At 31.8% G+C, this 27,984-nt stretch overlaps 1 protein-coding gene across 1 annotated transcript in view; it reads left to right on the forward strand.

The window, feature by feature from the left end:
- NCAM2 (neural cell adhesion molecule 2) overlaps window positions 1-24,669 on the forward strand; it is a 514,781-nt gene extending 490,112 nt beyond the window's left edge. Inside the window, exons 16-18 of the mRNA XM_072806615.1 lie at window positions 9,226-9,430; window positions 15,123-15,242; window positions 19,214-24,669. Of these exons, the coding sequence (XP_072662716.1) occupies window positions 9,226-9,430; window positions 15,123-15,242; window positions 19,214-19,325 (437 nt within the window). The 3' untranslated portion in view covers window positions 19,326-24,669. The remainder of the gene's footprint in view (window positions 1-9,225; window positions 9,431-15,122; window positions 15,243-19,213) is intronic.
- Window positions 24,670-27,984: the final 3,315 nt, after the last annotated feature.

Raw genomic sequence — 27,984 nt, forward strand, 5'->3', positions numbered from 1 at the left:
TCTGCTCCTATATCCTGCCCCCTACATTCTCTTTCTTTCTCTCTAAAATAAATAAATCTTTAATAAAAATCTGAAATTTCACCTTTTGAAATTAATGTGTGGATACACAAATAGTGTTATCAAGGATTATCAGATATTAATCTCGGACATGAACTTTTATAATTTGTTTTTGGATTACTGAAAGAGCTCCAATAAACTCAATACATGTTCTTTCAATACACAGCATATTACTTTTGTGTGATCCTAAAACTCAAACATCTGTCAGGCTGATCACAATGCACTTATAAATAGTGCAATTTCATACAATTAAATACTCTTCTCATGATTATAACTTTTAATTTTTAATATAGTTCTAAAGATTTTAAATTTTAAAATCCTAAGACTCCTTTCCCCAAATGCAATCCCTTATAAAAGACTCCACAATTTTCTTTTCACCATTAACAATACTCTTACACAGCCATCACAGATATTAGTTGCATTGCATACTTTTTCTTTACACTGTTCATTGAAAACTGCATGCCTAAAAATTCATGTTGCACCCACACAGTTTTCACTCAGTTAGTTCACTAGGCAGTTAAATATCCAAATAATATGAACTTGAGTGAACTTAAAAAGTTGCTAATAAGTGCACTTTGTCAGGAAGCTGAACGATGTACTTTCATTATCTCATGAATATTAGAAGCTTTTCCAAGAGGGAACCAAGATACAACAGAGAAAAGATCAGAATACAAAAGAGGTACAGTCTTTATTTCAGGGAAGAGGTTTTTGATTTGTTAGAAATAATCTGTTGCAAGTTTCAACCAATTTTTGTTTCAGTGAAGACAAATGTGTCTAAAATGCACAAAATAACCATAAAAACAAATGTAACAATAGTAACAGCAAGAAAAAAATCTAATGGTGAAGTAAAGAGGGAAGGTGAATTACAGAATAGAATTATATGTATATATATACCCACTATATAATATATATATTCTTGTCCCAAACCAGGCAAAAGCAGTTTCATCTATAAGAGTCAAAAAGAGCATTTTTAATAATTCTCTTGCTTTCATTTATTTTAACATCACCCTTACAAAGATCAAGAAAGATTATGACATACAGAAGTATGGGAATGAATGACCAGAGAGATAATTTGCTATATGAATAATGAACAAATGAAAAAGAAATGGTATTTAACCATGCTGAGTTCTAGTCATAGTGAAATTCACATCTAAAACCAGAAGAATGAAAATGGTTTTAAACCTTAGACCTTAATGAAGACAGTTTATCAAAAATAATGATACAAAAACACTTGTAAAATGTAAATACATGTTTACAATTATTTTTATGCATCGCAGTTCATAAGTGTTAGCAATATTCAAATGTTTAAGCTTCTAAAATATAGGAAGGTTTGGGGTAAAAGTGGGGAAATTCTATTTTTTTAAAGAAAATACTGTAAACAAAAATAAAAATAAGCTACTATAAAAATGAGCATAAAGTAACAAGTATAACAAATGAAATAATAATGCATTTGTACAGTTCTTAGGAATTCCCAAATCATTTTCATAATATGATTCTCAAATAATATTTTAGCTAGGATACATTAAAATTATTACTCACATTTTATCAATAATGAAAAAGAATAAAATTGTAATTATGATCTAGTTATATCTAATTGCAATGTGTGAGCCACAAAATGCATGAACAATGCATTGCATTGTGTGTCTATCAAAGTGCAAATGTCATAAAATATTACCTATTTATAATTTAAATGAAAAAAATGTATCTTAGGAGAGTACACTCCATTTTTTTCCTGGGTGTATGTGGAAGCAACAAAAAAATAGTTTAGACGGAGGAAGAATATAAAATCCAATATAGTTGCTCGTCAGTTTGCAGTTTGATTTTTAATTTTTTTAAATTAGCAGAAAATATTTTTAATCCTTGCTGATGCAACTTGTAATATTTTCCTTCTTTTTATTTAATACAGTTTAAAGAGGGTATTAACCACACATTGGAAACTTCAGAAGTCCAAACCTTTGTTTCAAACAGGGATATTAAATATGAATCAAAATAAAATGGATCTATCAATTCAGGAATGAACACCAGGCACCCTAAATGGAGGAGGTCTGTGGTCATGACACAGAGAAATGTGGTATTTGGAAAAATGGAAACAGTGTTACATGTGCTCAGTTTACTAAGATGAGTGGTTTTAACACTTCCCTCTTTAATAGTGAATTTTATAATATGAATAAATCAACATTTACTTTTTTCCTCATTTATGATTACTACTACCAAGGTGACCTGAAAGTCATGTTTTTTGTTAAATATATAAAAATAGATATTTATAATGATTTTTTCTAAATACAATATATAAATATCACATTTACAAACATATGTCTGATTCTCCATTTAGTTTAGCTGAGAAAAGGCTATCAAATCCAAAGACAAATCTTAACATAATTTAGAATCTGTTTAACAGATCTGTTATTCCCAGTAGAGAATAGAAAGTCTTATAAATGCGTAATAAGACATTTATTTACACAATTCCATAGGTTGGAGAATATTATTTTCTTTCTTGACAAGTGGGTTATGTCAAGAAATGTAAATACTGCAGCTTTGTCTATAGTGGGGGAATGTTGTGATTAGACTTTATTTTCAATATCCCCATCATTTTTGAAATTGTGAGGCTTATTAAACTTTTTATAACTTTTTAAAAATTATTATTTTGTTGAACTAGTCTAGACCTTGTCTCATTTCTATACTTTTGTTCTTTCTGCTACACTTTTTTATTCTTTGTTAATGTGGAGATCCTATGGAAAAATCATAAAACATTAATTTACCAATTTAAGATAATTTCCAAGTCTGTAAGTGACAGATGATTTTTGAAAACAGCTTGTTTATCAACAGTGTGAGAAACTGTGAAATCCTTAGGGATGATAGTTGGTTTTGAATCCAGTGCAATGTCCTTTTTTTGGGGGGGGGATGTATTACTGTAGAGTGTGCCTTCTATAATGCAAGATTACCACTAATTCTAGTGAAAACCCTTACTATTAACTGTATGCCTTTATTAATATAAAAGTCTTTTTTCTTCTTTTTTTTGAGCTCTTCCTTTATTTTTTTAATAATAAATTTATTTTTTTATGGTGTTCAATTTTTCAACATACAGAATAACACCCAGTGCTCATCCCGTCAAGTGCCCCCCTCAATGCCCGTCACCCATTCACCCCCACCCCCCGCCCTCCTCCCCTTCCACCACCCCTAGTTCGTTTCTCAGAGTTAGGAGTCTTCATGTTCTGTCTCCCTTTCTGATATTTCCTACCCATTTCTTCTCCCTTCCCTTCTATTCCCTTTCACTATTATTTATATTACCCAAATGAATGGGACCATATAATGTTTGTCCTTCTCCGACTGACTTATTTCACTCAGCATAATACCCTCCAGTTCCATCCACATTGAAGCAAATGGTGGGTATTATTCTTTTGTTCTTTGCTTGTATTTTTTGGAGCTTAATGAATGAAATTAAATTTTAGGAACTTGTGCTTTGTAAGTAGAAAAGGACTTAAAAGGATGTATAATCCTAAAGATTTATGTTGATTTCTATTAGTTCTATTTTAGTACGTATCAGAAAGCCCATCTAGTTCTACACTAATTAGGCAGGCACTCAGTGAAAGTTTGTGAAGCATACATGGTTTGATAGTCTTTTTTTTTTTTTTTTAACTATACAGCCACAAAGTCTTTAGTTAATCCAGATCTGATTTTAAAGTAGCTCCCATTGTGGCTCAGATGGAGCCCAACTCAGAAAACCACCTGCTTCACCTCTTTTCACATGGGACATATATGAGTAAACATGCATGCTTATAGATTTACACCAAGATTTTCCATAGATCAACTGATGTTTGAAAGTGTGTTACTCTGAGCAGGATGAAGGAAGAACAAACATACAAGAAAGGAGACAAGTATACCTACTGCGATTTTGGAGGATATAGTACCTAGCAATGTTATGAGAAACACCAAAAGTTTTTGAATGTCTTCTTGTCTTTCATAGACTAACACTATTTACTTACCTATATTTAGGAATATCTCTTATGGAAAGAGCTACCACTATTCTGGGAGGAAAAAATAAATCTCCCCTCTTAGGACCCATTAAATTAAGAAAATTTTTTTCTTCATATCTTTATTGCCTTTCCAAGACTGAAAGTCATTTTCAATCTATTTGGAGGAGATGATATGTACACATAGAAAAATAGTTAAGTAAAATACTAAACTATTTAAAGAGTCAAAAAACAAGGCTAGTTTTATAAATATAATGTACTGGTTTTTGAAAACTATTATCAAATGTAATACATTTCACAGAAGATTAATTCCGTGTTTTAGTTGTGAATTAATTTCTACAACAGAAACATAAAGATATACATGTGACAAATTTTAAATGAAGGTTTTTTTCTCATTTTAATGCTTTGAATTTATGTTTTTATTTCAGTTAGGATGTGATTACACAAGGTCTGGGGACTAATATGGCTTGAGCTTGACAATTTCTGAATTTCATGGGACAGAAGGTCAGCTGGGAGGGAAGTTATAGAAATACAATTAGAATGACTCTCCTATTTGCTCTCAATAGCAAAATATATACCAAAAAAACAGATGTTTAAATTTTATAATTCCTAAATTATTTATTCTTATTAAATTCTAGTATAAAATACTCTATCAAAAAGCAATACAAAATGATCACTAAAAAGAGAGCTAATGATACATAGATAAGGGGCACCTGGGTGGCTCAGTCAGTTAAGCATCTGCTTTCAGGTCAGGTCATAGTCCCAAGGTCCTGGGATCAAGTCCCACGAGGAGCTCCCTGATCTGTGGGGGGCCTGCTTCTCCCTCTGTCTCTGCCTTCTCCCCTCTCTCTCTGTCTTTCATGAATAATTAAAGCTTTAAAAAACTAAAAAAAAAAAAAAAAACTAAAATAAAGAATACATAAATAAATGATTTACACTGTTGTACCTCATTTAAATTGTTGTTCCTCTAGTAGTGTAGGGAAAAAATAGACATTTTCCTGTTCAAAAAAACTACATGTTTTATTTACTATGTTACCCCTCTCCTGATTTTTTTGAAGATTTTTATTTATTTATTCATTTGAGACACAGAGAGAGAGTCAGAGACATAGGCAGAGGGAGAAGAAGCCTCCCTGGGTGGAGCCAGATGTGAGACTTGATCCCAGACCCCAAGATCATGACCTGAGCCAAAGGCAGATGCTCAACCACTGAGCAACCCAGGCATCCCTCCTCTTCTGATTATTTGATGAGGAATATACAATACAAAACTGACACAAGTACAAACAATATAAAACCTGAAGCTAAATAGTCTTCACTGATACTGATCTAATATCAAGGGTTATCCTGAGACTTAGGCCACTATACTCTCTGGACCTCAGTTTTCTTATCTGTAATGTAGAGATAACACCATTTTCCTATGTCATGGAGTTGTAAAAATTATCATAAAGTATAGTATCATAAAGGACATGTGTAAATATTCTGGAAAGCTAAAAAAGAAAAGTTGAACTTAAAATCTTTTACATTATCACTAGGCTCAGTTTCAATTTGTTAAATAATTAAAACTGTAATGAACTTAAAAAAGAAAGTATATTCTATATGTCACCGAAAAAAATAAATCATTGCTAGTCCCCAAATCCTAGTGATGTAATTTACATGTGTTCATGATTTTGTTTCTGAAAAACCCAAAGACAAGTAAGTAAATTTTCACACCAGACTAAAAAGGTGGTAGAAAAAAAAAAAATGAAAACATTAGAAAATTTGGCTTTCATAGTTATTGTCATGGGATGTGAGAAAATATTAGCATTTAAATACATTGTTAAGCCAATTTTTAAAAACCATAACTTAACAAGAAAATTAAATATCTATTACATAAACTATCTTGCTGTCCACCCTATCCTCTGCAATGACAAAACATATTCAGTTTTCCATAAAAATAACTTCAAGTAACTCTCAACATTTATAATCATGAGCTTAAAAGATATAATTTTGTTTCCTTAGGAAAAAAGTAATTAGCATTTTAGCATCAATATTCCTTTACCATAAGTTGCTTTACAAATATAATGTTTCTAAAGGCTTTTCTAAAGATGGTAATAAAGCAGATCAGTATGCTGGTTTAATGATAAAAAGGTCATAAATAAAATATTTATTATTTAAAAGCTAACTAGCTAAAACTAAAGAAAATAATGTGACTGTATTCTTAAGAAAATAATAAGTGTTTAATAAGAGAAAGTGTCCCACATTAGGGTGCTGATGAAAAAAAATATGCTTACAGAATAGATTAAATTTAGAAGATCAATTTTTTTCTAGCAAAATTTCATTTCCCCAGAATTTTATAATAGCAAAATAGTAGTAGCAGTAGTAGTAGTAGTAGTAGTAGTAGTAGTAGTAATAGTAATACTAGTGCTAATATTGCCAATATTTGTTAAATTTTTACTCTGCACTGGACAATAAATGTAGAGGTGTTAAGTACATTAATATGTTCACAACACTCTTTCCAAAACCCCATGACCAAGTTTGTGATTGTTGCTGTTTCTATAATTGTTCTCATTTTAATAAAGTGACATTGCAGCCTTGAGAAGTTAGCTGCCTCACTCAAAGATATACAGCAGTATGTGATGGACACCAGGTTCAGTGCATTTAAGTAGAAAGCCAGTCCTTTCATACTTAAAAATGGTGAATAAAAGTGTGCCTGGGTGGCTCAGATGGCTAAGTGTCTGAAGCTTGATCTCAGCTCAGGTCTGGATCTCAGGGTCACAAGGTCAAGCCCTGCATGGGGCTCTATGCTGGGGGTGGAGCTTACATTAAAAAAAAAAAAAAAGGTAAATGAAGATTTAACAATGGGCCAGGTAGATCATCATTGACCCGGGGGATTTATTGTCTAGAACAGTGCTGCATGGGAGAGGATCCTAAGTGAAGCAAAAGAAAAGGCAATAGTTTATAACAGAAGGGTCATTTGGTCAATATATCCAGAAGGCCTAATGCCCGATCAGATTTCTATTTTTCAACTCCTCTTTTTTGAGCTTTAGTTGTTGAATCATGTGCAGTAGAGCAAAATGAATTTCCGTGGACTCTGAAAAAAAATTTAGCTTTATATGTAATCAAAGACATTTCATAGATGAATTGTCCTTATTATATTGTAATGGTACATTCAGGTAGGAATCGCGTATATTCAAAAAAGGATAATGGAAGAAAATGTATAAAATGATTTTCTAATTGTCAAAAGAAAGCCTGGTTTGCTTAATGTATTATTTTTATAGCTTGAGACGCTAGGTTTTTTTTTCAATCTTGCCTATAGATATATCTTTGATAAATAACATTTAGAATCTCACTCTCCATTTGTGTATTGGAACTTTGCAGAAAACTTATTTATCTTCCAACACAGTTATGTGTTTGCTTCCTGTTTCTCTTTATCAGAAGTAAAAGAACTATTATCAAAATTACACTTGCTTGGAAGTGTAATTGCTTGGAAGTTGCAAGTTTGTTGATTTAAGACTTCAGGAATTCTTACCTGCAATTTCACAGAAATGCTATAGAAGTACCTCCATGTTCTAGCACAGGTGAACCACAAAGTCACCTGGGTAAGAAGCCAGGAACTATGTCACAGATAGAATGAATTTTTTTTTTTTTTTTTTAAAGAACATGCATTTCCTGGAGAAAAAAAAATAAATATAGATGTCAGGCTCGGTCATTCAGTGGAAAAATCAACTAGGATTTATACAGGTCTGTCATCATCTAGCATCAGCTTGATTTAAAATGCAAATGAGTTACATTGATTCCTTTATATCACAATTTCTTCAAGTCACTATTAAAATATTATACCTAATTTTAAAAATATAACTTAGAAAAACTTTGTTTTACATAGCTATTTTTCAGAAGTGATTTTCTCCAAACTAAGTGTGCATCTGTCCCTATCAATTGCATTGCACACATCTTAGATATTTAAGATGCCATTATGATGCTGAGTAATAAATATATTTTATCATTAAAAAGGATAATTATAATTTTATAATGTTATGTAAGCAAATGTTAACATAATTATGTTAAGAATCATTTTGAATAATTCTCTAACACTGTCTTACAATAATTATTTTCTTCCCTCAGATAGATAACAAAGTATCACCAGTTTAATCTCTTTCCATGGTACTTATTTTTGTGCCAACACTGTTGTGATTGTGTGGTCTAACATCAGTTTTGACTATAGGCATGAAACACTTGATACATCCTCACTTCCACTCTCCTTCTTGCTATTTCTACTTTGTCAGTCAGCATATTCCATCCTATTCCCAGTTACCTCTTTCATGGATAGTTTCTGTATGACTTTCAAGAATTTCCACAACCACAGGTCAAGGAAAAATGACTCCCATCGTCCCTAGCCTTCCCATGATACACTTCAGAAAGGTCATAAGTACCATAGCTCTGAAAAAGTTTGCTTCTAGTCTAATATGATTTAGTAAGATATTAGCTGAAAAAATATAAGTAAATCATTTATTCTAAAATGATGATTTTCAAAATATTCATACACAGATATTTTAAAATGTATTCTCTGTCAAAACAAAGTGCTTGGAGTGCACATAATTTGAAAGTTCAAGGCTTAACTGAGATAATTCTATATGGAACATTTATTTAACCTTCTCCTACAGGAGTTTTGACTACATTTTCCTCTTAATAATGTGATGATCCATTAATGGTTATGAGTTTCTAATAGAGTACAGTTGGGGCTATAATAATATTCATTATCTTCCCCTTGGGAAATCAAAAAATATATTGGAAAGAGTGCTACTTAAGAGTATTTTTCTAAATGAAGTCTGAAAAAATATTTCAGGGACCCCTGGGTGGCTCAGTGGTTGAGCATCTGCCTTTGGCTCAGGGCGTGATCCCCAGGGTCCTGGGATCAAGTGTCACATCTGGTTCCCCATGGGAAGCCTGCTTCTCCCTCTGCCTATGTCTCTTCCTCTGTCTCTCATGAATAAATAAATAAAATCTTTTAAAAAAGAAAAAATATATTTCAAATCATTAACATGTCAGTTGCTTGAAATATTATTAGAAAGCCAGAGAATGGTTCCCAAAAATCATGAAATTAAAATTTACCAGTGACTCACTTTTTTCCTGTCTCTTTAGTTAAGATTTACTTTCAAAATAACTATCTATTTTTTTTTCTAATTTGGAGCTTAGTAAAATTATTTTCTTTTATTTTTTTAAGATACGCTTTTTAATGGTCTTGGGCTCGGAGCAGTCATTGGCCTGGGCGTGGCGGCACTCTTGCTAATCCTTGTGGTAACGGACGTCAGCTGCTTCTTTATTCGGCAATGTGGGTTATTGATGTGCATCACGAGGAGAATGTGCGGGAAGAAAAGTGGTTCTAGTGGGAAAAGTAAAGAACTCGAAGAAGGAAAAGCTGCATACCTGTGAGTAGCAGATATTTGCAGCAATTACATTACACAAGTGCCACAGTCAAGTTTGAATATTTTGCTCAGGGACTTTGCTGAGCAGAGTAAAGAGCTCAACTCTAAGATCAGTGAACACTACTGTCTGCTTTCTGATCTTCAATCTAATGACCTTAAATAATATAACATGTTATGGAGCCAAATGCTTTTGAAAACAGATTATTAAAAAATAAATCTTAAAATGGGATCCACACAAAAATTAGTTACTGTTATGATTTAAATATAAACAGATGGAAATATAGACAATGGTACAAATATATTTATCATTTCTTCCACCGTTTTTCAGTTTATGTTGAATAAAAGAAGGATATAGATGGTAATTTGAGTTAAAAACTTGGGTAAGCTGAGTAAAAATATGTATTATGCAAATTCCTTCAAGTGTAAGAGGCTACATAGAGGCTTCAAGATTGTATAGAGATGTTGTATGTGCCATGCAATACATTATTACAGATTCTAAACTAACTCTTCCAAATTTTGATCAAAAGATGACTATATGTTAGAATTTGGCACTCTCTGTGGCATCTCCTTCAGTTAGAATATGAATTCCAAGAAAATACACAGAGCAGAATACTATAGAAAACTTTTGTTATGTAAAAGATCAACTAAGAGGTTTTAATACTTTTTGTTTTGTTTCATGGCCTTTTGCTAGATTTTATCTAATATCAAAAACACAAAAGGCTCAATTAAAAAAAAAGAGGACACAGGAGAACATGCACATTCACATATAAACATGCAATGTTTATGTATATGTGTGTTTGCATACATATACATATATGTGTATATTAAACCCTGTAATCAAAAATAAGCATTCTTAAGAATTGAGAACATTTCCTTTACTTTTTAAATCTTAGTCTTTCTGTTCCACATCTAACACATACAAAAGAGTTAAAAGAATTTCATAGCCAACACCCATTTATCATCTATGTGGATTATAGAAAAAATATTTTATTTTATTTCTCTTATCACATATTTATCTATTCCCTCAATCCATTATTTTATTTTTTGCATTTCATAATGTATCTATCCACTGAACCCTACATAATTCATTGACCTGCCTATCACTGCATGCAATTCAAAATGTGTCAATGTTCTCTTTAGGTAAAACTTGCATAGTGTAAAATGCACAAACTGTTCCATTTGATGAGTTTTGACAAATGTTTATATCTGTATAATCCAACCCCTATCAAAATTCAGAAATAGCATCATCCACAAAATTTCTCTCATGTTTCTATCCAGAAAACTAACATTACCTCACCCTGCCACAGGCTACTATTATTCTGATTTTTTAAATCATAAATAATTTTTAGCTGTTATAGAACTTGATAAAAATGGGTTCCTGTAATGTTGACTCTTTTGTATCTGGCTTCCTTCATTCAGCATCATGTTTTAAGATTCATTCATAGTGTTCTGCTTATTAGTAGTTCATTTATTTTTATTGTTGAGTCATTACTATTTGCTTCTCTATGCATACTTTTAGGCATCTATAGTCTCATGCACTAATTTCTAGGCTTCACAATATAGGAGAAACCATTCTTTAATAGCTGTATTGAGTTTTTTTTTTTTTACTTTGTTTTGTTTTGTTTACATCTCCAAGCTTATTTCAATCCTACTAAGCAATTTGTCTATGACCATTTCTTATGGATTCTCTACAAGGGATATTTTCACCTCACAGGATTCTAAATCAGATAGTATATATTTTCATTTCAAAAACATTAGATTCGGGATCCCTGGGTGGCGCAGCGGTTTGGCGCCTGCCTTTGGCCCAGGGCGCGATCCTGGAGACCCAGGATCGAATCCCACATCAGGCTCCCGGTGCATGGAGCCTGCTTCTCCCTCTGCCTGTGTCTATGCCTCTCTCTCTCTCTCTCTGTGACTATCATAAATAAATAAAAATTAAAAAAAAAAATTCAAAAACATTAGATTCATTTCAATATCAAAATGCCACCTACTTACTTGTTGGACAAAGAACAAACAGAAATCAGGCTCCACTTCACACTTTGAATCAGATAGTAATGTGTCCCATAGTAAATGTAGCGGGATCAATTCACTATCCAGCATCTCTTGCTAGAACAAAGTCTACTTTTAATAACTTGCTGTGCTTTTACATTATTACCTAAATATATATATATATATATATATATATATATATATATACCAAACTTAGTTTTAGTCTCTTTTTCACATATTAAGAGAACCATATATTATATAACATCATACATATATGATTTATATATTGTATAAAACCATGTATCACACACATATATGTATGTGTGTTATGATATGATATAATACATATATATCACTCATACAAATATAACTCAAAGCTTAATTTTATGTATCTCTATTCTTTTTGAACCACTGAGCAAATATTTCCTGGATAAATACTAGGTAATAAGCACTGCTATACAACCAAGCAGTAAAGAGATGACAAAAGTAAGTAAGAATTTTATTCACATGGAGTTCTTGTTCTGACTTATGAAGACAATAATAGGCAGTAACTAAAAAAGGAAGTGTTTAATAGCAATAAGCACTAAAAAGAAAAAAAAAAAACAAAAATAGAGTGATAAATTCTTACTACAGATTGGGTCATGAGACGCCTTGCAGGGAAAATGAAGGAGGGTGTAGCATGAGTGATAGTGGGCAAGAATATAATAATCAGGGCAGGAATATCCTATAAGGTGGAATAATTAATACAAAAGTTGTTAAGGCAGAAATCATCTTACTATGTTAAAGGCCAATGAACATGAGTGATGCCAGTCAGAGAGAGTCTGGTACAAATGTCATGTTAGAGAATTACTAGATACCAAAGTATTAAATTTACTTCAGTCCAAGTAAGAAATATTTTTAAATAGAAAGCTCCTGTAAGTTTTTTTTAATTGATTTTATTTATTCATTCATTTATTTGAGAGAGAGAGTGAGGTAGGGTAGTGGTAGAGGATGAGGGAGAGGGAGAAAAAAATCAAGCAGACTCTGTGTTGCATGTGGAGCCCCATTTGAGCTGAAACAAAAAGTCAGATGCTTAACTGATAAGCAACCCAGGCATGCCCAATAAGTTTTTAAAGATTGCTTTAGCTACTTGTGAGGAATGCATTACAGAAAGGTTGATAGGTATAGAGGAATTATTTAGAATCAGAATGATGGAGTGGAAGGTCCTTGAAATAATCCAAATAAAAAATAACATTTTTTGGACCAAGGTATAGACATATAAAATGTATGGAGTCTAGATACAGCTGAGGTAGAGTCAAATACTATGTGTTGATTTGACTTTGGGGTGAACTAAAGAGAGAAATCATGTTTTTGTCTTAATTAACTGGAGGATATTGGTGACCATAAAATGTATGGAGTCTAGATACAGCTGAGGTAGAGTCAAATACTATGTGTTGATTTGACTTTGGGGTGAACTAAAGAGAGAAATCATGTTTTTGTCTTAATTAACTGGAGGATATTGGTGACCATGTGCAAAACAATGAGGATATTCAAGTTCTGCCATTTATTTTTATTTCACTCTATTAATTGGTAATTTATCCATCAACACTTTGGTTTATAAGTCCTGCTGGGTTTAATTAACCTTAAAGACTTGGGAAGATGAAAACACAGGGTTCGTTCCTTGCTTGTTATCCATCATAACTTTTTATATCATTATTTCCTGTGCTTTGAGAAAACAGTTTTCAAATATTTTTCAAATATTCAGTGTTTGATTTGGGAAAACATGATATATATTTTTCAAGAATATTACATAAAATTGCAATGAGAAATAGAATATAACTGATTTGATGGATTGGATCTCCACTGGCCTTTAAACAAGATCTGAAGCATTCTTAGACTAGTACTTTCATGTTATCACAATTAAAAACTATACAGCTTTATTACAGAATACGGTAATTACACACTTAGAGAATTCTTGTTTAAAGAGTATAAAGTTCCAGAAAAGAGAAATTAAAGTCCATAGCATACAGAATGACATTCGTGTAAAGTTATAGAATATTATATCATTTGGCTCTTATAAATTTAAATTTACATTTATCTTGCATTCTTATCATGTATCTAATAAAAATGGTGAATGATTTCTATTTTATCAAACTGTACCTATACTCTTGCTTACCCAAGCATTAATTTGTGCAAATAAATATTTATTGAACACCTACATAGGCACCATTCTAAGCCCCAGAAATACAACTCTGAAGTAAAGCAAACTAGTCCCATCCATCATCTAGCTTTTACTCTACTGGGAAACACATTTCAGTTAAAAAACAACCAAATGGATGAATAAATAAATAATTTATGTTATAAATGCTACATAAAAAGGAAAGGATTTTCCTGATTAGACTTACCTGAGCAAGCTGTAAAGGAACTAAATTATTAAAAATTAATAAGATGTAACTAGCCAAGGTGTATGTGTGTGTGTGGAAATGGCTTTTCAATGTTCAGAGAGATATCCAAATCCAGCCCCCTTTACTGGCATGTGAGAGAAAGGAAATACATAACTCCAGTCCATTAAGCCATTCTGACTCACTTCAGGACAGAAGCCTGAGAAGCAGTTGTGACATTTACAGTCCAGGGGCAGAGACTTAATGAAGCCCAATGATAAGACTATTGAATGTACCCTCTCCACACCCCACTTTACCACCATGTTAGTAAATGCCTGTATTTAGCAGTTCCTTCTAACTAGTACATCATGTCCCAGTATCAAGAAAACTATAGATTATACTGAAGGCAAAAATCATTTTGAAGAAGCAGAACTAGCATCAGGGCCAGATTCAGAGGAGGGGAGGGATGTTGGAATTATGAGACCAAGATTTTTTTTAAGTATATGATTAATATGGTGAGAACACTGTAGGACAGCATGAAAGAATAGATGGCCTGTGTAGTAGAGAGATGGAAATTCTGAAAAAGAATCCAAAAGAAATGCTAGAAACCAAAAACATCCTAGTAGAAACGAACAATGCCCTTGATGAGCTTGCCAATAGACTAGACATAGCTGAAGAAAGAATCTCGGAGCTTTGAGGAGATTTAAAAGAAAATACCAAATTTAAAAGCAAACAGAGGGGCACCTGGGTGGCTTGGTCAGTTAAGCGTCTGGCTTTTGATTTTGGCTCAGATCATGCATATGTTATGATATTTTTATTTAAGCTATTTTCTTGAAAATATGAATATCACATTATAGTTAAAATCATTCATATAATTCATGGAAACATTTAAAACAATAAAACATCTCATATATAAATTTTATCTTCTGAATTGTAATATAGGAACAATATTTTTGATGCTATATTTCAAATAAAAAATTTAAAGCATATGGCTAGTTAGAGGGAAAAGCTACTTTATGTCATAATTTTCTTTAGCAAACATTTTTTATTTATTTCACAAAATACACCATCAAATTTAAATTTGGACTTTTGTAAAAAATTAACATAGCTTTGAGGAGAAAAAGAATTCTAGACAAAATGGAACTTCTCCTTTCTATTTTTTCTGAGTGAAAATTATGTGGGTGAGATGAATTTAAATTAAAAAAATTGTTAGTGGTATTCTTAATCTGACTGTGTTGGACTTTTGGCAGAGGGAGGTGGGATTAAGTTGAGATGCTAAACTATGTTTCATAATGCTTCTATTTTTGCATTACATGAGTAAGGTTTTTTGTTTATTTATTTTTTAGGAAAGATGGATCAAAAGAACCAATAGTGGAGATGAGAACAGAGGATGAAAGAATCACTAATCATGAGGATGGGAGCCCAGTAAATGAGCCAAATGAAACCACACCACTAACAGAACCTGAGTAAGTAAATTCAAATGCTTAATTATTTTTGGATAAAAGTTAACATGATAAATTATAACATGATCTAATGATAACATGTTGTAATTACTTATAGCATATATTTCCAAATAACATCATTTGTAGAAAAATATTTCTTTTTCAAATAAAATACATGTGAATATCAAAAACCATTTTTTAAAAGATTTTATTTATTTGAGAGAGAGAGACAAGCAAGAGAGAGAGAGGGCTAGCATGAGTGAGGTAGGGAGGGGCAAAGGGAGAGGGAGAAGCAGACTCTCTGCAGAGTGGAAGCTGGACTTGGGACTCCATCCCAGGATCCTGAGACCATGGCCTAAGTGGAAGGCAGACACCCAACTGACAGAGCCACTCAGGTGCCTCTGTAAACCATTTTCTTACTTAGACATTTCATATGAAAATGTTATATCAATACCAGAGAAAATCAACTGTTCAAACATGTATTTATAATTTTATGTAAAATTATCAAAAACATGGAACATGTTAGAGTCAGATTTTCTTACACTTATTTTACTCTTTAAGAAAGTGATACTTTCAGGGCATCCAGGGGGCTCAGTCAGTTAAGGTTTAAGCATCCAACTCTTGATTTCAACTCAGGGTCATGATCTCAAGGTTGTGAGATGGAACCTCCTGCACTCAGTTGGGGAGTCTGCTTGAGATTCTCTCTCTCCCTCTGCCTCCCTGCACCCAGCTCATGTTCCTTCTCTCTAAAATAAATAAATGTTTGTTTGTTTTTAAAAGAATGTATACTTTCAAAATGTGATATCTGCTGAAATATAAAAAAAGGGTCAGGAAATAAGTTATTATTCTGAATATGAATATCACAATTTAAAATAAAAATTAATAGTGTGAAAATATACACAAGTGTACTTTAAAAGGAAAGAAGACTCATTAGGAAGAGAAAGAAATACTGTTAAATTGTCTATCATTTTAATGTCTATATAGCAACTGGTGCTTGCTCTTCATTCAAGATTATATTATTTACTTCTTTCTACACCCATCAGAGGTCCATTGTAGACATAGCAGATATTTATTTCAACTACATCTGCAAAGAGGATGGACACATTCAAAGATGACGATGTTCATCAACATGAAAGTTAAAGTGATTAAAGTCAAAGGCATTATGAGGGAATGGTAATAGTATTCTATGGAATGTATTAGGTACCAACAAAACCATAGCTATCACATTATTCTTTAAAAACTGCTCACTAAAGTGACTTCTAAATTTTATTTTTTTTAAGGATCCCTTTTTCTTTACCAGCAAAGATTCCCTTGCAGAGAAATTTGATTTAGGCTTCTCATCCTGAATGGAAGGCTATGAGTTGTCACAGGTGAAGAAAATAACTTGTTGCAGAAATTCCCTGATATCTGCTCTCAAGGGGCTGAAATAATTACTATTTAGAGAAATGCAAAGTACTACTATGTAGCTAAAATTTCAGTATAAATCCTCAGGTCATGTCAGTGACTGCATTTAGAGATTATTATCTTCTAAATTGAAGTTTACTCTTTAGAGGCAGCTTTTACAAGATGGGTTCTATAGTTTCCCCTTCAGAAATTAGAAGAATTTTAAATGAAGCAAAATATTACAAAACAAACAAATTTCTATATACTTATTAACACCTGCAATCAGATTGGTGTGTATGGAAACTAGCTAAGATCTGGGTTTTATATGTAAGCTATGAATCACTAAATTCTACTCCTGAAACTAACATTACACTCTATGTTAACTAACTGGAGTTTAAATAAAAACTTGTAACCACAAAAAAAAAAAAAAAAAAAAAACCACTAGCTAAAAAATATCCTTACATGTGTTACATGTGGCAGGATAATATTTTGCAAAAAAAAAAAAAAAAACAAAAATAAAAAAGATGATTTTATAACTACTCCAGTCCTCAGTATAGAAAAGAAATAGTCAACATAAAAACAATAGAATTAACAGTAATCTTTAAAAACAATTTAACATAAATGTAAGTAGTGAAAATTATATATGCAAATATTCATCATCCAAGAATTAGTTGAAAACACTGGTTAATTACAATGTTACAGTTCTTCAAATAAGAGATATATTAAGCATTATGCTAACCTTTTATCCAAGCTCTAAATTTCTCTGTGTTTTGCTGCTTAGAAGTGACCCACTGGTTTTATCTTTTATTATGAATGTTTGCAATATTTGGGAATGGGAGAACTGAAGAACTATGAAGGCATTATTATAATATAAATTAAAGAAACTGCCCTAGTAGGTACAAAGTAGATGGTACTTCATTCCCAGCAATGGGTTGTAGTAACTTTTACCTGTGACTTACTTTTGTTTGGTTAGTTTTCACTAATAGCTTTCATCTTCAGAATACAATACATTCAAAAATAGAAAAGAAATTACAAGTAAATCCCAGAGAAACTAACATAGTAACATTCACTGCACCACAAAATGATGACATTATTTTTTATGATGACATTAAAGTACAGAAGTGAACTGGAATTTGTTTTTGATGTGGAAAAAGTATTTTGTCAAGGGAGGAAATTTTACCCCCAAAGCCATGTACACAAGGCATAATTGTTAACCATTGAATTCAAGAGTGGTAGAAAAAATTATACACCTTGAATCATTGTCATGATAGTAAGATTTGTGAAGCTATCATAATATTTAGAAATAAAGGGGTGCCTAGGTGGGTCAGTCGAATAAGCATCTGTCTTTGGCTTGGGCCATGATTTTAGGGTCCTGGGATTGAGCCCAGCTTTGGGCCCCCCATGTAGCAGGGAGTCTGCTTCTCTTTCCTTCTGCCCCTCATGCTCCCCCTTCCTCTACTCGTGCTCTCTTTCTTGCTTTCTTAAAAAAATAAATAAAATCTAAAAAAGAAGAAGGAGGAGAAGGAGAAGGAGAAGAAGAAGAAAAAAGAAGAAGAAGAAGAAGAAGAAGAAGAAGAAGAAGAAGAAGAAGAAAGAAGAAGAAGAAGAAGAAGAAGAAGAAGAAGAAGAAGAAGAAAGAAGAAAGAAGAAAGAAAGAAGAAGAAGAAAGAAGAAGAAGAAAAAGAAGAAGAAGAAGAAGAAGAAAGAAGAAGAAGAAGAAGAAGAAGAAGAAGAAGAAGAAGAAGAAGAAGAGAGCTTGTTTTTCTTAGTTATAATTGAAAACAACTTTCAAAAAGTGTGTTCATAGGGGATCCCTGGGTTGTTCAGCGGTTTGGCGCCTGCCTTCAGCCCAGGGTGTGATCCTGGAGTCCTGGGATCGAGTCCCGCATTAGGGTCCCTGTATGGAGCGTACTTCTCCCTCTGCCTGTGTCTCTGCCTCTGTGTGTGTGTCTCTCTCATGAATAAATAAAATCATAAAAAAAAAGAGAGAGAGAGATTCTTTCTCCTTTAAAAAAACATGCTCATAAATAATACCAAAATAACAACAAAAAATAATAGTGTCAAGAGACTAAAGAAAACATATATAGTAAATGTAGAAAAGTGAGAAAGTCCTTAAATGCATTTACTTCCATTAAGTTCCAAAGAATATAGCTAATTCACCCAGCTTTTGAATTCTGTAATAGAATATGGCAGCAACTTTTAACAGTTTTTGTTTTATTTTTAAACAGTTTTTATTTGAAAAAATGTATGTACTAGTAACTCACCTATTTGATATATAAAAATACTGGCTTGTTTAAATTCCAAACAATTACATTTTTCATACTAATGACTGTTTATCAATTCTAAGCCACCCTATAGTGAACGATTTGGTGCATGTAAATCTACAAATACCTCAAATGTCTCATTAATTGTTCTGTGCTATATCACACATTTACAATGGACAATATTAGCTAATTATTTAATTATTTTTCTATCAATTTTAACAAATCTGATTTTTTTTCATTCTAATAAGTGCGGGCATTGCCTTCTATAAAGCAATAATGTAAGCATTAAAGAATACCACATTAATTACCTTAGAAAATGAACTTCATTACTTTTATATTTCCTTCCAGAAAATTGCCTTTAAAAGAAGAAAATGGAAAAGAAGTCTTAAATCAAGAAACTATAGAAATTAAGGTTTCTAATGACATCATCCAATCAAAAGAAGACGACAGCAAAGCATAACACCAAGATCACAGAGGCTTGGGCAATGCTACAAAGAGCATTTGGATTGCAGTGACCCTATGACCAAAACTATTCCATTGACCTTAATTTCTTGGGAAACTTCTAGCTTGGAATAGCTTGTACACATATACATATGATCAAATATTCCTACCCATGGTCCATTACCTTTTGTTGTTGTTGTTATTGTTGTTGTTCATTTTGTTATGAATTTCAGTAGAGAGACCTGACTGGCATCAACTCTTGGGTATCAATTTGATTCTGTGATTGAAGTACTGCAATTTATTATACATCTAAAGTGCTCTGTTTCTTAAGAAACATATATTTCATTCAATGACCTCTCCAACCAACAGGGGTTTAAGAAAAAACAAAAGGAAAGAAAAACTTTGTGAGCTAAATGTGTAAGAAAGCCCTGCATGTTTTTCATTCTATCTTGGGCAAATAGATGATTAAAGTAGATTTCAGTTTAAGATGAAAACAGTTAATAAAGGTTACACTTTTTATCAGGAGAATTTCAGGGAACATGGGCTTGAAGGAGCCAGTATCTTTAGCAGATAAGTTGAGAGAAACTGGAAAATTCTTTTTAAGTTATAATTACAGTGCTATTTCAATGTTCATTTTTGGTAGACTAAAGTGCCAGATCAAAATTGTTACCCATTTGAACGAATATTAGTTGTGTGTAAAATTAGATTAGAAAGATTCCGTAAATCTCTCTTTATATATGCCATAATCACTCACAATGGATTACACAAAATAATAAATGTATTGCAAGTGAAAATATGATTTCTGCCCTCAGCTTCAAATAAAGTAAATTGAAATGGTAACAATATCAATGTTGTCTTGATATATTTATAAATATGTGATTATCTTTTACTTTTTAAATAATTTTATCAAAAAATAAGTCCTTAGTGTTGAAATACTTCAACTCGTATCCTCGGATATGCTTTTGGACCATTGTTTTAGATAATCATTGTTTAAAAATTCATTTTCCCAATGTTATAGGTCAATCATTAAATGTAATTGGCTACTGGAAATTAAGATCCTTAGTGGTTAAATTAAGAAGAAATCAACATTTACACATGCCATAAAAATGTCAGTGATAAACAATTGAATTGCCACTCTGTTTTTCTTCTTGATATTGTAGCTAGAAGTCATTTTAAAATTTTGATAAATAACTTTGGTTGAAGAGATTCCTTGGCTGTTCAACACAAACTTTCTAATGTTACTTGATAGGGCCTAAACCAGAATAAAACACTTATTAACTTCCAAGCTATGCAAGCTCCCAGAGGTAAAAGACTGAAATGTGATTTTCATTCATATGTGAGGTAAAATAAATGTATTTATGTTTATAAATATACATACCAGTTGGGAGCAGGTTTTAGATTATTTGTTATCCTAGAGAGCCAAAGGTTTCTTTAGGCCCCATTACATTCATAATCTTTAGTGTTTCAGGTGGTAATATAGCTCAAATATTGGCTGGTTGGGAAGTGCATACCAACAGAACAGTGAAAAAGAGTTTTAACAGTGCAGAGCAACCTGCTTCGCATGTCTCTCTGTAGAGATAACTTGATGAATACATCAAATGCAATATTAATGCTACTCATGAGCACTTTTCTCTACAAAGTGCTTGAAACTGTCAGACAAGGAGAGACAACTAATTTCACAGAACTTTAGTTATTAGCAGGACAGAATGTGTCCGTCTGCATGTTTGTGGACTAAACTCCAGCATCATTTTCATAATTCACAGGATTATAGTGCAGGAATATCCCCCTTGATATTTTTTTCTGACATATTCTGAAGAAATGCTGTGCCTCCCTAGGAATTTGAGTAGAAATTATCCACCTGGTCTTTTGATAGACTTGACTGTTGCTATCTATTTATGTTGGTTTGATCACCTCTTTGCTTTATTTGACGTTTTTTTCCCCCTTTTGTACCAATGTGCTGTAACTAGTCAAAGTACTTGAATTTATTTGTGCAAAGTAAACAGGCTTAGTAAAATGTCCATGAAGCAATAGCCATGAATGCTAACTTTTCCTGGATAGGGCTGGTTTTAAACTGATAATGGTGAAAGAATTAGAAAAACTGAGAAACCAGTTTAGCATGTTTACTATTATTATATTTGTGCTATACTTCAAGAGCAGAGAAATCATAATAAAGAACAAATATTTTTGTGTTTCCTCAGTTTGAAAGTTTGTCTCTCTCATTTCTTTGGACTTTCCATGTAAAGCAATTTACTTAAATATTTCTTTTATATATATATATATTATATATATATACATATATATGCTGTTAAATTTCTTGCCACTAATGTGGAGTAATGATCTGAGGTTAGCAGATAATTTGAAACTAATTGTAGACAAACCGTTTCAAGTGCACTGTTTCAATTGTCTGAGTGGTCCTTATCTCTTGTCCTTGAAATCTATGCCATGCAGGAGCAAGGCAATACTGTGATGAAAAATAATAATAATAATAATAATAATAATAATAATGTTTCAATGGAATGCTCCAACTTGCTCTATTTTTAAAAGTTTCCAAACAAGAGATGCTTGTAGTAAATTGTAAAATATGAGTAAAACTGAAATAATCTGTTCTTATTTTCATTCTTATTCTAAACATGCCATATAACTGTATAAATGTTATTTTTACTGTCTGAGAGTGCTCTTAAATATTAATATAAAATGTCAAAAGATTTGACTGAATATAAGTGGGTTAAATAATCAGAACCCTATGCTAATTTAAACAAAGAAGAAAAAAGTAACTAAAAATATTGATATTTCTTGATAGGTAATGTGCAATTAGGCAATGACAATCTATATTCAACAACATATAGGAAGGAACAGTAATATCAGCATTTTGACACATTCTGTTTTTAAAACTGGCATAAATTAATGTGTCAACATATTTTACAATGATCTGCAAAAGAACTTAAGAATTGTGATTTCTATAGATTTGTTATTTTTGTTGATTGATTTATTGCCATTCTTTTGATGCTAATGCTAACATTAATGTAATGTTTCTCTAGTTTTCCCTTATTTTTAATATTAATAGTTATACATTTTTTCAAAGATGATTTGATCCAGCAAAGTTTACATGAATCTGAGTCTTTGGTTTAAACGTTTATATAAATAGGATTTTATTAATCAAATTATTTATTTGAGTGCCAACAATTAATTGTAACTTTATAATCAGACTTTTATTTTATGCTTCTTATTTTAAATAATTAAGATGTATTTGTGCCTTTGGATTAGCATGATATTCTGCTTTATTAAAGGAAAAAATCAACTGCAATCTTTATTGATTAATTTTGTTCATATCTGTGACACTTAAGTGGTACTGTCTTATTTACATTTAGTGAATAAGCTCAACTTAAATTATTTTACTTTGAATACAAAATCTAAATATAATAAATAATACTGTGCAACTTATTTCATTTATAACAAAGCAATTCCTTTAATGCACATGTAAAATATATTTCATTTTGTCTACACTATTGTTCTAGATAATAAATACATTCTAGATATTGTTAAAATTGAGTTCTACCACTTGTAAGACAAAGACAACATGATATTTTAGGATAGGGTAAATTATTTTAGTGTCACTTGGGTCTACATTATCTTGTACATTTATTTGGGGTTCATACATCATCCTTTATTATTGATAATCTAACCACTGATAAAAATATCTACAAGAGATATAATAGAAAGAATAATCTCCATTTCTTAAGAAATATTGGAATAGCATATTACAATTACTTATTAAAGTTGCAATGTTCTTTTTCATGAAGAATAATGTAAGTGCTCAATGTCAGTTGCTCATGGAGTTCTTCCTCATAATCATATCCAGAATGTTTACTCAACAAACTTTATGAGTAAGGGAAAATATTTTTTAAATGAATTGTTTGCATTATTTATATTTAGAGAGGAAAGATTTGCATCTTTGTGTTAATCCTTTGAAGCATCATTACATTGTCTCTCACACTGAAATGGCACATGGAAGTATTAGGGTATACTAAAATTAAACTATGTAAGGTCACAGAAATGAAGTACTTCAGTCCTGAAGTGAAAATCTTTCAAGAAAGCTTTCTACTCATGCATTTAATCATGTTCTGAGATGAAACAATGATATGTGTAAACGGGAAGCTTATAAAAAGAGCCTAGACGTAGTACTCGCTGAACACATACAATTTTTCCTTCCAGGTCTTTCCAAATCTCCTTTTTTAAAAATGCATTTACCTATGTAGATGCATTCTTTTAACAACACTATATGAGAATGCAGATTATTTCCCCTCTGAGATTTTTATAATATATATAATGTTTAATATTTGTTTGATAACACATTTAACGTTCTTAAAAATAGCTCATTATTCACTATAAAATTTTATCAATAACTTAAATACCTTAGCTGGTACCACCACTTTAGTTTTTTTAATATAATTTTCAGGTTTTTGGCCATGGACGTTCATAATTATTAATATAAAAACTGCTTATATAAATTTAACATTGCCATTTTTTTTAATCTAAAATAAAAACATATAATACACTAAAAGTAGCATCTGGTTTTAGCCTTCTTTGGGAAAAAATAAGCCATGCAATGGCTTGGAGCATTTCAAATCACAACCAGGCATAGGAGACTAAAGAAACAAAAAACTGAAAGAATCAAGAAAGGCAAACTGAATTCCTATATTTAGGATAGATTGGAAGGATGTAAGTGTGAGAAGTGCTGGACCAGGGACTAGGAACACCACTTAGATAAAAATTAAGGCCAATTATACTGGTGCAAAGAGAAGACTCAATTAGATCCAGAGAAAAAAGTTAACTTAGAACCTAATAACCTAATATTCAATTTTGCAGATAGGATTTATTTCAAAAACAATATGCATTATATAAAATGGTACTGTTAAGAAAAAACATATTTGTTCCAATTCTTAAAGGAATGTTCATGGTTTAGCATTTTTGCCTCTAAACTGTGTTAGGAATATGTGAACTTCTTACAAATAAAATTAGAAAACCTTTTTGTTCCCTTTTGGTGTATGAATTCTATGCTGTGTTCAGTATGCATAAAAACATACTTTTCTTTAACGTATATATCCATTCAAATTCTATATTCTTAAGTTAGCTACCACGAAGTTTTCTTATTGTTTCAATATAGTATGTCCCTATGAAATGCTGTATATATATGTCTAAACTGTAAAAATTATACTGCAAATGTTGAAGTTTTGTATTTATGAGAGACATTGAAAGTATGGCTTACAGTATATCAAAATTGTCACTCTTCACCATTTGTATATTAATAGTAAAGATACTTTTACTTTAATAAAGTGTTGCATTTATGTTTATTTTGAATAACATCTCTGCATTGAGTGAGCTTATGACTTGACATTTCTTTTTTTTTCAGATATTTTCATTTTTAAAGAATTTCCAAATTTATCTCTATACATTAAAAAAAAGGAATACTTTCTGCCATTTTGCCCTATGCTGAATCACAATATTTTGATAATAAACGGTTGGTAAGAACAGTACTTAAAATCAAACCAGCAGCATTAGCACTTGGGAGTTTGTTAGAAATGAATATAAGTTTCTGGACCTCACCACAGACCCCCTAAATTAGAAGAATCTGGGAAGGGCTACAGGAATTTGTATTTTAACAAGCCTTTCTAGTAACCTAATGCACACAGAAATTTGAGAGCGAGTGGATTGGAGACACATTTGGGTGACAATCTAGAAGTAAAAACTTCTAGTTCATGTTGAAATTTTATTTCTCATTATTATATAGATTATGTTCAAGCAGGACTTCACAAGTTATAAGAGAAGCCAGTCATTCTTCACATGCTTTTATAAGGTGTTTTCATTTTTTTAACCAGTGTAAAGTTCAACTTATTCTTAAAATGAAAAAAAAAAAAAAAAGAAAGAAAAGCAAATACCAAATTTTCACAAGGGAACAATTCTCAATATAAGCCTTACAAATACCACAAAGTACATACATATGTAGAGTAAAAATAATATTAATAGTTGGTCAAGAATGAAAAAAACATTTATATATGGTGCTTGTTCTGTCAGTTACCCTGTATTTCATTAAAAGAACAGTTATAATAAAATACAAAATATACCATGAGAAAGAGGCTGAAACAAAGTCTCTGATATATAATAAAAATGCATCAGGTAACTCTGTTAATATTTTAGAGAATTTCTTCTATTTCTTTTTAACCTAAGCTATCACCTACTATAATCCTCTTTATTTGTTTTTTTTTTTAATTTTTATTTATTTATGATAGTCACAGAGAGAGAGAGAGAGAGGCAGAGACACAGGCAGAGGGAGAAGCAGGCTCCATGCACCGGGAGCCTGATGTGGGATTCGATCCCGGGTCTCCAGGATCGCGCCCTGGGCCAAAGGCAGGCGCCAAACCGCTGCGCCACCCAGAGATCCCTCTTTATTTGTAATATAGGTAATGAATGTATGTCTCCTAAGAATCATGTCATATATGGAGTCAGCACTTTAAATTTCTTTTTAAATTTAATTACTTTTTCTGAATGCATTTTCAACACACAAGTTAGAATGTTCTCAATCATAAATGTTTTCTGTTTTATGTGAAGGGTCTTATATATGTTCTTATCCTTGGCATAACTTTGTTCACCAAAATAAAATGCATGCATTTGGATATTTTCACTTTCCTGGATAACTTAAGTCATTTGCCAGAGTCAGAATTTGGGGGTGGGAGATGCAAGGAGGAGGCAACTGTACTATTATACTAGAATAATATTAAATTTAATCAAAATTTAATTTACTTTGTCATTTTATTAATCTAGCAGGCTATAAAGGCAGAGGTTTCTAGTATTAAGATATTAAGATTTGGGGATAAAAGACTAACCTGATGATTCAGCTAATATCAACATCTCTTCTTTCACCTTGAATTTTCACATTCCTCTGCAGATCCCTTTATCTTCCTTTATCTGTCATAACAAAAGCATGATCAATGTCTAGAACTGACCTGGCAAGACTGAGATATATAGAGGAAAGAATGATAGCTAAAATCAATCCACTCACAATGGAAAAGTCAAGCAATTACAAACTTTCTTGGAAGATTCATTTTATAAGTAGAGGGTTGTAAAAGGAAGTGGTAATGTTCCTTCTAATTAAAGAGGATGGACCAGGGCAGCCCGGGTGGCTCTAGTGGTTTAGCACCGCCTTCAACCCAGGGCCTGATCCTGGAGTCCTGGGATCGAGTCCCACATCGGGCTACCTGCATGGAGCCTGCTTCTCCCTTGGCCTGTGTCTCTGCCTCTCTCTCGCTCTGTGTCTCTCATAAATAAATAAATAAAAAATAAAATCTTAAAAAAAAAAAAAAAGAGGATGGACCATATGCAAGAGATCACTCAGTAGAGGTTGGGGAAACTTGGTCACCATGTCTGACCATGTGAAGCTCCCCTAACCATTCTAATGAAAACAACCCCTGGAAAGCATAAACAAAATTTTCATTAAGTCAGGAACCAAGAGACCCATATCTTTTCTCACCAGAAAAAAAGATGAGGAAAGAATGTCTCACAAAGTTGCAGTGGGGATAGAACTGAGATTACTAAAGTAATAATAGGAAACAGATAAGAATCTAAGTATTAGAATTAGAATATACTTGGGCTCACAGTCCAATTCTACAACCTATTGCAAGCTCTAAGCTTAAACAATTTATGTAAAAAATTAAATCTTGATTCCATCATCTATAAAATGTGGTTAGATAATAATCATCTCCAAGAGTTGATGTAAAGATTTATTGAGATATTATTAATAAAACTCTTTATGCAGTGTCTACCACAGAAAATAACAATAAGATAGCCATGATTATCTCTATATCTGCCATTTTTTAATACTGATTCTAATTAAGTTGTGCTAGACAGCTACATCACATTCTTTAGAGACTGACCATAAATAAGTCAATTGTTTACTAATCTATTAAATTATCTATTAGTAGGTTAAATTTGAGTCATTAAAAGCTGAAAGTATGGCTTTCCATTTCATTATTTCTTTTACTTCTGTTTTAATTATCTTTTGTTAAATATAAATCAAGCCAAAATATATAATGGCTTAAAACATCAACAATATATTATTTTTCATACCATATCTGTTAATTTGACTCGGCTTGGCAATTATTTTCCTCCATATGGTGTAGCCAAGTTCACTTATATTGCTACTGGTTTCTAGGAAGAAATCCTACAAATGGAAGCCTCATTGTGTATATACTTACCAAGACTTGCATCACACTTGAGATATCCAAGTAGTGAATAACATATAGTCAATGTGTGAGCATAATGTAACAAGAGCATGACATATTTGAGCAACACTCCTAAGTATGGAAACATTCTCTTTCTGTCCCCTAATGTTTCACATCTTTTCTACATGCAATGTGTACTTATCCATTTCCCAAGATTTCCAAAGTCTTATTTCATTAGTTTAAGAGACTTGAGCTTCAATTTCAGACTTTAATCAACTCAATAACTTTGAAATGTCAATAAGGCTCCTTGGTTATTATAACTTGGGTGGGCCTTTCCAGTACAGAGGCACTAAAAAGACAATATAACTGCCCCAGGGAAACCCTACAGATAATTAATTGTAAGATATAAGCAGAAAAAAAAAAAAAAAGCACTAGACATTGCCGTTTAAGATAAAAAGGGAG

This window comes from Canis lupus, chromosome 30 (genome assembly GCF_048164855.1).
Source record: "Canis lupus baileyi chromosome 30, mCanLup2.hap1, whole genome shotgun sequence".
Lineage (NCBI taxonomy): Eukaryota > Metazoa > Chordata > Mammalia > Carnivora > Canidae > Canis > Canis lupus.